The sequence below is a fragment of the Impatiens glandulifera genome, chromosome 1 (assembly GCF_907164915.1).
Source record: "Impatiens glandulifera chromosome 1, dImpGla2.1, whole genome shotgun sequence".
NCBI lineage: Eukaryota > Viridiplantae > Streptophyta > Magnoliopsida > Ericales > Balsaminaceae > Impatiens > Impatiens glandulifera.
Window position 1 is genome coordinate 154256779 of NC_061862.1, and position 10558 is coordinate 154267336.

A 10558-nucleotide genomic window follows, 5' to 3' on the forward strand; every position below is an offset into this window, starting at 1 on the left:
ATATTAATTATATATTATGCTTATTGTTATTGTATTTTTGTCCTATAACCTATGCTATCTTAAATTTTCCGCAATTATATATATTTGACTTTTTTTTTTGTAAATATTTTTGTTAATGTTTGTTATTTAAATTTAATGTGTTGGACTAACTTATGCATGTTCTCAAAACACCCATGTGCCTTTTCCTTGCAATGTGCATCTTATATCGCTGATAAATAGTAAATACAATGAACTTAATCATTAATAACTTATTAATACTTTGTCAATTTTAACAACTAAAGTATATTTTAAGCATGACACTTAGACATTGTTCGAATAAATAAGACATGGTTTGGTTCGAAGTTATGAAAAGTTAAGTTATTTAATGAAAATGCTGGAAGGATATTAATAATTTTTAACGAAAACATAATTGTAATAAATGAAATAAAAAAATATTTGTTTATTTAATTGATTGAGAGAAATGACAATTAATTATTTAAATTATTTAAATAATTGGTGTCCGACTCTCAAGAAGACCTTCAATAGATTATTATGAAATTTGGACTTAATTAGTGAAAATAGTAAAATGTATTAATATAAAAGGTAAATATATATATATATATATATATTTAAAATAAATAAATAATATTTTAGTTCATAATTGTTTATTGTTGAAATTTGAGTTATTTAAATAATTTATTTTGAATTATTTAAATAGTATTATTTAGTATAAAGTAATGAAAAGTAAAATTATTAGTGAAAAGATTGGAAGGTATTAATAATTTTTTTAAAGTTATTTTTATTTAAAAAGATAAATCGAAAATATTTTAATTGATAAGTTGATTAATTTAATTAATAAATTGACCAACAAAATATGTTAATATTAAACAATTCAATTTGAATAATCCAATTATTCAAATAAGAAGCCTATGTTGGAAGTTGTATATACTTTTATATTCTATTAATATATCAATTATATTAAATAAATAATATTTTAATATTGTATAGGTGGTTGATAATTTAATTTTTAGAATAATATTTTTAAAAAAAACTTTCAATTAATTAATTGATTTCTTTCACAATAATATTATAAGGCCTGTTTATTATGGTTGAAGTAAAATTGTATTGAATCAGCTTTAACGTAGAATTCAATAATATATGTTGTACGGTTTATATTTTCCTAATATATAACTTTAAACAATTATTGATTACATTAATCAATTATAGGTAAACTTAAACATTAATTATGAAAGATAATATACATATTATAGACCATATGTTAGCTAGCTAGTAACCTATTTTTAATCAAGGTTAGCAGTTATATATGAGAATCAAAATATATTAATGCTTCCGTATTGTTTTTTTTTTATCAAAATAATCAATGATCATAAATAATATATTGATTCTGAAAAAATAACCCTATTTGAAACGCCCTTCTGTAGCGAAATTTGTGTTTGGACATTTTTTTAATTTACTTATTGTTTTTATAATATCTTATTAAGTGTTAATTTAAATAAAATAATGTTATAAAATATAATATAATTATATATATATTAAAAAATTTAATAATATTTATTAAATTTTAACTCCACTCAAACTTTAGTAAATGTTTCCAAACAAGCTAGTGTGTGTCAGAAAAAAAAAGTTAAATATTAATTTTTAAATAGCATGATTAATATTGAATAGACAATAATATTCTAAATAATATAATATTAAAAAATTGTCTAATTGTCAAATTTTTGCTTCCTTATTAGTTGTCAATTTAATATCCCCTCCTTTTAAACTTTACCATTTAGGATTCGTTCTTTTAAATTTAAAAAATTAGTCTGTCTAATTATATACTATAAGATTTTGTCTTAACAATTTTAAATGTCCTTAATTTATTATTTATAAAATATTTAAATAAAAAAATAAAAAAATAATTCTACTAATTTATTTACCAAAATTTAGATAATTAGAACACTCGTTCTGCTGAAATTGAAATTCGATGATTAAATTAATTAATAAATTATTTATTTATTTATTTATAAAGTAAATGTAAATAATAAATTATCTCATTTTCTAAATTTTACGATCCAATTATGTCAACTAGCATGTAGCCGTAATAATATAAAAACCGTGAAAACAAAGTTAGGGATAACATTTTAGATTAATTTTATTTTTAACCGTTGTTTATGAACGGGTCAACCCACAATCCGATACAATTATCAATTTACTCTCATTCTCACATATATATATCCAAATTAACTACAGCTCTCGACCCAACCGGTTGAACACTTTAAAAAATAGGCATCATTATATATATATATATATATATATTTTATAGATGGAGAGAGTTATTTAAGGTGTTTAAATGAAATAATTAGAATATTAGGGTTCTAATTGAAAAAACAAGTTGGAATACAGGTGCTTAAATCATAAGAGAATAATATAATTTTAAAACAAACAAAAAGACAACCGACCAGTCATGAAAATAACTACCATTCCTTCTCACAATAGTCATTCCTTCTTTATCATCATCACTCCCAACTGAACTATCTCCAAATCACTCTCTCTGTTTTCAATCCATCACCATTCAATTCCTTTCAAATGTTGAATGAACTTATCATACACTGGTACGATTTCGTCTGCTTCGGCATCGTCGGAGTTTCTTTCATCGGAGCACTTTACGTCATCTGGAACAGAGAAGGAGTTGGCAGAATCGAAGATCAAACATCTTACGAGAGTTTACTACCTGTAAACGGTCCAGATGGATACATATCAGCGGCTGGTCTGATGCCCAGAGGTCACATAAGTTCCAATCAGCTATGGGGAAGCTGCTGGCGTGGTCTTCATCCTGCTGGATTGTTGCTGATTCGATTCGCCTCCTTCTTAATCATGTCCGGAATCCTCACTTGCGATATCCTGACTTATGACGCCTCTGTTTTCATTTATTACACCGAGTAAGTTATCACTATTTTAACTCCCTTACATATTATGTATTATGAAAGTATGAACACTGATTCGACTATGTAATTTGTAGATGGACATTTGCTTTGGTGATTGTGTATTTTGCTGTAAGACTTATTCACTATTGTTTATTTAATCAATCTTTATTAAATGAAGTAATGAACGTTCCCCTTTTGATTAAATGTCATGATATAATCTAGATTGCAACAATCGTATCTGCACATGGCTGTATGATCTACTACTCGAAGAAGAACTCTACAGAAAACGGACATACAATAGAAGAGAGTAATATAAATGCAGGTGCATTAACGTTTAGAGCTAAAGAATTAAGAGCTACTATCAAGTTACAGAGCCATTATAATGAAGAGGCAAACCAATACCGAGCTGGTTTTGGGGGTTACCTTATGCAAATTGCTTATCAGGTATTTCTAATTGAATATATTATAAGAAGATCTTTCATTCTTCGATCTGAGTTACAACTTACATAATCTCCCATGACCATGATGCAAGTAGATTTGTGGGGGAGCTGTTATCATGACAGATATTGTGTTCTGGATGGTCATTGTCCCTTTTCTCAAAATATCACATTTGCAGCCGAACCTGGTGAGACTAGTTTGTAATTTTCTAGCTCCTTGTTTTGTTTTCTGTATTCGATGATTAACTCGTTAATTTGCAGTTGATGGGACTTATGCATTCTGTCAATGCGGTTTTCTTGCTTATAGAGACGTGTGTAAATAGTCTTGTAAGTATCAAACCGAATAGTTTTGTTTTGATAATAAATTCATAGTATAAATCACAATTACTTATGGTAAATTGTTTGTTTGACAGCCATTTCCTTGGTTTCGGCTTTCATATTTTGTGCTATGGAGTTGTATTTACGTAATCTTTCAGTGGGTAGTTCATGCATGCGGTTTAACAGTGTAAGTGTCTTAATTCATGGATAATTTCCAGATCTAGGGTTCAATATTTATAGAACAATACTAATTATAGGAAGAGTTGCTTTTTCAGGTGGCCATATCCTTTTCTTGAGCTTTCTACTCCTTGGGCACCATTATGGTAAATATACTTCCTCAAGTTTTCCATAAACATATATATGCATATGTTAATAATAGTAGTTAAGATACAATGGTCCCCATTATTTTTTATTATATTTTTTTACTCGGTTTTATTCTTAGGATGACTAATATAACCCCATAGTGATGACCCTTTTTGAATCAGAGCTATTTGAGTAGGAATCGAACTTAAAAACTCTAGTCCCTTACAATGTTCTCAATCGAAACACTTAGAATTTTGTTTTATGTATGTGGGTTCAAATGAGAATAATATTTTGTTGATTAGTTTAGTAATGTCTTAATCTACTTAATTATGTGTTTGATTGTGATAATACTCGTTTTAGGTACTTATGTTTGGCGGTGGTACATATCCCATGCTTTGGCCTGTTTTGGTTGTTAGAGAAAGGCAAGAACTCGTTTTGTGGTAAATTGTTTCCAAATGCGTTCGTGAGGTCATTCTAATTTGATTAAATTAAACTTGTGTGTTCTATGTTTATTATTATTTAACCAGTTTGATGGTTTTCTTTAAAAGAGAAAAATTAGAAGGCGCATCGTTTTGTCTGCTTCAGCCTTCATGTAAATTTGAAAGCATGTTTTATATTGTCACTTTTTTTCTGCAATCAAAAGTATTTTATCTTGTATTTGCATTTGAGATTGTAATAGATAATGTTGTGGGAATAGAAGATTCAAAGAATTATATAAAAATGACATCCATTTAAAACATACTTAACAATATTTAATATGAATGAGTTTAATATTAAGTTGAAATGAATGAATTTAGTCATTCCAATATTGTTCTATTAAGTATAATTAGGGGAAGCTAATATTTTCCTGGCCTTTTAGCAAGCAAAATATTCTTAATGAAGTTAATGACCCGAGCATGTTCTATGTAAGTGTTCTGTGACGGTGAAACTCAATATGATTTTCATATAAAAATTATTACAAACTTTGATTGATCCAACTCAACTGACTTAACAGAAATAGAACCGCATAATTGATCAAATTGAACCATTAAAAAATATCGAGCTTCGATGGAATAATGGTGAGCAACTTCTCTGTGTCGTTTGATGGTTGAAGTAATAACTTTAGTTAATTATTTTGGTTATTAAAGAAAGGGAAAAAAAGTAGTGTAAAATTGTGGATGAATTTCTAAACCCAACCTTTTATGTGTAATTTGTTCATTTCCAATATTTAAAAATATTCCAAAACTCTTATTAACCAAACATTTGGTTATTTCTAAACCAAAAGCCCCTACATTGTATATGCTATTATAATAATTGAATTAATAAAAACATACTTTAATAAGTTATGAAAGAGGGTGATCATTTTCTTTTTGTGTTTATATTTATTTGGTAGACACGGCAGTTCGGTTTATTGGGACATCATTGATATACATAATTACCTAACTCAAAGTATATATATATATATATAAATCATAACACCTAATTCAAATGATAAGTTGTTGGGTGTCAACAACTGTTTTAGGTAAATTACTAAAAATACTGATATGCACATAAGAGAAGTTGTACCTAAATAAAACACATAAATGTGACATCAAAGTGACCTAACCAAGGAAAAGGTGAGACTTGTTTTTTCTATAAATTTTTGCCACTTTTAAAATCACATTTTCAACGCTTTTCAATTACTAAATTACAATTTAAAAATTTATATTGTTTTTTATCATCAATAATAGTAATTTATTCCCGAGTCTTTGGATAGTTATTATGAAATTTGTATTGAGGCGGCGAATACATATTTGAATTACCATCCCGATTACTTTATGGTGGACTATCTAGTTAAAAAGTAATTGTCAAACTTTCAATGAACGTAATCGTCTGGTATGTATCAGTGTATCATTAATAATGTTATTATTATGACGTTTTATGATATTCGTTTTGAAAAAACGGTGCAATTATTCATTCTTTTGAGTATCTAAGAGCTCAATAACCTTTAGATAACGTGTTTGCATTTTTTTTCTTCATAATTTTTTACTTTTATTTTTTTATTTTCTATTATAATGCATTATCATTTTTAATATAATTGACCATTTTAAAAAACATATACAATAACAAACTAATTAGTAAATAATACAAAATTAATACAAACAATTATTGATGTAGATATTAAATTGTAGGAACAATTTACAAATTAAAATTCTCAAGGAAAGATCTTCTTAAAAGATAAATATTGAACTAGAACCAGATGAACGAACCAAAGAAAAATGAACTATCTAATATATAGTAAAAATAATAAAAAAAATCATATGAATAATGAGAGATTACAGATAAGAAATCTTTCCTATCAAGTTCAGTATTATCGAAAAAATAAAAAATAATTACAAATCCGATCATTTCGTCAAAAAAATGGATAGAGACTCAAGAAAGAATTATCAATACAATCGAACGGTATAATCAACAAACGATTCACCATTCACCATCATCATCGATTATGAGAATTATTCGGAAAAAAAACGATTTGATTCGATTAAATAAGATTTTTGAGCGAATAAAATAAAAAATAATTCACTAATTCATATGATTGGTTAAGTTAAAGTCCAATCAAGCAGATTGAATAATAAAGAGAAAAAAAAGGCTGAGAAGATAGGCAAATCATGTTGCGCCATTGATGTCTGAGAAGGTCTGACTATGGAGAACATCAAGAAGGAGACGATAGGGTTAGACTACTGGTATCAATGGCAAGTCCCTGTCTGCGCTCTGATCATCGTCATTCCTTTGATCATAGCCATTCGACTCATCCGTAAAGGCAACGGTCTTCCTCTCATATCTTCTGATCTTTGGATTCCTTCATGGAGAAATCTCAATCCCGTCTTCCTCCTCCTCTTCAGAGCCTCCGCACTAATTTCCATGTCTTTCACTCTCTATCTAACCTACCTCCGTCTCGGCAGAGTGTTTGTCTTCTATTTTTACACTCAGTAAGTTCATTAAGATTACGATTAAGCTTTCTGTTGATTAAGATTAGTTCATAGATTGCGGTGATGAATTCTGCTGTTGATTTCTTTGCAGGTGGACTTTTACATTGGTCACGATCTACTTTGCTGTAAGTCTTGGCTCACTGTCTCTGATCTAGTTTAGATGATTCAATTTCTAATTCTAATTCTCATTCTATTACATGAAATTCAGCTTGTTACTGTCATATCAGCCCGTGGATGCTTTGTTTATTCGAAAACATCAGTGCCTGAAATTGAAGATGGTGAGGAGATTAGTAGTAGAGGCAAGAGAAGAAGCATCATGAAGATGAAAGCTGACTTCCTTGAACAATTCACTCAGGCTATTTATCAGGTCTTATTTGATCTATTTGAATCATTCCTATACGAATCACTCACTGTTCTTCATATATGAATCATTGAATGTTCTAATTTGATCTATTTGAATCATTCCTATATGACTGAATGTTCTAATTTGATCTATTTGAATCATTCCTATATGAATCACTCAATGTTCTTCATATATGAATCACTGAATATTCTAATTTGAACTATTTGAATCATTCCTATATTAATCACTCAATGTTCTATTGATCTATTTGAGTCATTCCTATATGAATCACTCAATGTTCTTCATATATGAATCACCGAATGTTCTAATTTAATCTATTTCAATAATTCCTATATGAATCACTCTATGTTCTAATTTGATCTATTTGAATCATTCCTATATGAATCACTCAATGTTCTAATTTGATCTATTTGAATCATTCCTATATGAATCACTCAATGTTCTAATTTGATCTATTTGAGTCATTCCTATATGAATCACTCAATGTTCTTCATATATGAATCACTCAAATGTTCTAATTTAATCTATTTGAATCATTCCTATATGAATCACTCGATGTTCTCATATATGAATCACTCGATGTTCTCATATATGAATCACTCAATGTTCTAATTTGATCTATTTGAATCATTCTTATATGAATCACTCCATGTTCTTCATATACATACAGATTTGTGGAGGTGCTTCAATGCTAACTGACATAGTATTTTGGGGTCTTTTAGTCCCCTTTATGCTAGATGAAAAATTCAAGCTTACAATGGTAAGTTATCATTAATTAGTGATCCTGATTCCTGCATCATGAATTATAATAACAATAGAATGAACTGAATTAATATGTTGTTGAGAGGCTTCCAGCTGATTTCAGCTATGCACAGCATGAACGTGGTTTTACTCATTATCGATTCCGCACTAAATAGACAGGTAAGTTTGTCGTATCATTTCGTTGAATTATGCTAATTTTTGGTGTTTATTTATCTCACAAGTCACAACCTTGTATAATGTAAATGAACAGCCGTTTACCTGGTTCGGCTTGAACTATTTTATTGTATTGAGTGTCACCTATGTCATTTTTCAATGGGTTCTTCATGCTTGTGGTTTTACTTGGTGGCCATATCCTTTTCTTGAACTTGCCACGCCATGGGCACCTTTATGGTATGTACTGAAAACTCGAACAGATAATAGATTGGAGTTATATCTAAGGATATAACTATTTGGAATCATTGTGTGTTTGTTGCAGGTATTTGGCACTGGCTTTGGTTCATCTTCCATGTTATGGTATCTATATTTTGCTTAACAAAGCAATGGTCACCATTTTCTCTAAAATGTTCCCCAAGGCATATGTGAGGTTATACTAACTAAGGCTTTGTTCGGATTGATAGATTATCGTTTTTTTATATATTAATAATACCCTTCCTTCGAGTCTTCTAAGACAAATCTTTGATCCATGACAGGAGCTTAGATAATGTTGGAGCACAATTTTCAGAGAAGAAGCAGACCTAGATATGATATGGTCTTTTAGTATCATCATATTATTCTTATGCAGCAACATTAATTATTCCTAGAATGAATGAAAACCTTACAATCTTCTTTACATAAATTAAGATTCAATACACAATCAGAAGACCCTATTTGTTCAGTGGTGGTGTGGTTGTGAGAGTTCAAGATTTTATGACCATTTTCAACACACAATCATTAAAAACAACAAATCAGCAACATAAAGATGATGATGTCTGTGAAGTTGGTTGGATCAGTTCCTAAAATGACAGTTAACCCTCACCTCACGGTCCTCACCCTGTGTCTGTCCGGTAAGAATGCATGTTACCTATTTTCACCATAGCCTCACCAAATTTCTTGGCCCATCGAATTTAGTGTTTAACATTGTTTGATCAGACAAGAATAATCCTTTCTTCTCCGGCAAGTCTACGAAGTACTTGTTGTCCAAAGAGGTTCGCCAGACCTGGTATGCTCGGTTCATAGGGGTAGAGGTGAAGGAAGTGCAGTGTGAATAGAGATAGAGATGGCAATGGGCGGCAGATCGGGTGAGGAGTGAACTTATCATTCTTGTGATATTCTACTTCGGAGACTTACTTTTACTGACTTCTGTTCGGTTTTAGAGAATTCTCGCGGGTTACCTTTATATAATATTCTTTTAAAAAATATTTATTTTTATGATAAAATTATTATTTTTAAATATATATTGTCTAAACTGAGAAGCCTTTCACTAGCATAAACAAGACTTTTATAAAAATATCTATTAAAAGCAAACCTTATTTTTTGTTTTTCACTTCAATATAAGTTATACTTGTTAGCATAAACAAGACTTTTATATAAAAAAAATCTATTAAAAGTAAAAGAATTGATTTGGGAATGAAATTTGAAATTTGGGAGATTAAATTATATGGCGGCACAATCTGATTCACTGAAAAATTAATAATTTTTCTCTCTTTTCTATCCTTACCTTTTATCTTAGAAGTCGACATCCGACCCAGTCTGTCGTGCAATGCTGTTAAAATTTTGAGTTAACTCTTAAAATTTTACGATTTTACAATTTCACATTAGATTAACGAGTCTAATTTTAAGTAAATTTTTACGATTTTAAATTTACGATAATACGATTTTACAAATTTATAAATAATTTTGATTTATTAAACATATGTAGGCTGTTAAAGATAAGGATGCCCTTTTACATTCCAAGGAGACTAGAAAATATAAAGTCTCATTCATTCCCAAAGAAACGTCAACATATACCAAGGGTCTGCCAATTAATAAATGATATTTTTTCCCAATACATTGAATCTTGTATATAAATAGTGTTGATGTAATATCAAAGAAATATATAGAAAATATAATTTCCCTCTATCTTACTCTCTCATTCACCTATCTCTACTCATCATTTATTCTATATTCTATAACTTGGTATTAGAGCAATCAACAGGGAAACCCCTCTTACATCGATCCCCTTCTCAAATGGCTCAAAATAATGCTTACTCTCTTCAACATACATCTATTATCAAACTCGACCAAAAGAACTTTGTTCTATGGCGTTCTCAAGTTGTACCTGCTCTCAAAGGATACGGATTCTTTGGATTTGTCAATGGAGATCTCCCAGCTCCTATTAAAACCGAAGAAGCATCGACTTCCACTGAGCTTCAGGCCTGGGAACAACAAGATCAACGTTTGTTAAGTTGGCTCCTCGGAACACTATTTGAATCAGTGTTTGCACAGGTCGCAGGTGAAAACTGTATTTCATCTCAATACCTCTGGGAAACACTTGAACGACGT

The 10558-nt window shown here is 29.4% G+C and overlaps 2 protein-coding genes across 3 annotated transcripts; both read left to right on the plus strand.

The window, feature by feature from the left end:
* The first annotated feature begins 2522 nt into the window (after nt 1-2522).
* Nucleotides 2523-4627, plus strand: LOC124920251. The gene is made up of 8 exons (XM_047460696.1): nt 2523-2921; nt 3002-3035; nt 3129-3350; nt 3442-3531; nt 3605-3670; nt 3757-3848; nt 3937-3984; nt 4325-4627. Exons 1-8 carry the CDS (start codon nt 2569-2571, stop codon nt 4440-4442), a joined length of 1023 nt encoding a protein of 340 aa, XP_047316652.1. The 5' UTR covers nt 2523-2568; the 3' UTR covers nt 4443-4627.
* A 1961-nt stretch (nt 4628-6588) lies between these two features.
* Nucleotides 6589-8916, plus strand: LOC124920252. 2 transcript variants are annotated; one of them, XM_047460697.1, is made up of 8 exons: nt 6589-6912; nt 7004-7037; nt 7121-7279; nt 7947-8036; nt 8132-8197; nt 8289-8428; nt 8514-8621; nt 8728-8916. In XM_047460697.1, the coding sequence occupies exons 1-8, from the start codon at nt 6626-6628 to the stop codon at nt 8774-8776; spliced, it is 933 nt and encodes a 310-aa protein (XP_047316653.1). In that variant the 5' UTR covers nt 6589-6625; the 3' UTR covers nt 8777-8916. The 2 variants fall into 2 exon arrangements, with proteins under 2 accessions (XP_047316653.1, XP_047316654.1); XM_047460698.1 differs by having other exon boundaries at nt 8514-8616.
* The last annotated feature ends 1642 nt before the right edge of the window (nt 8917-10558 follow it).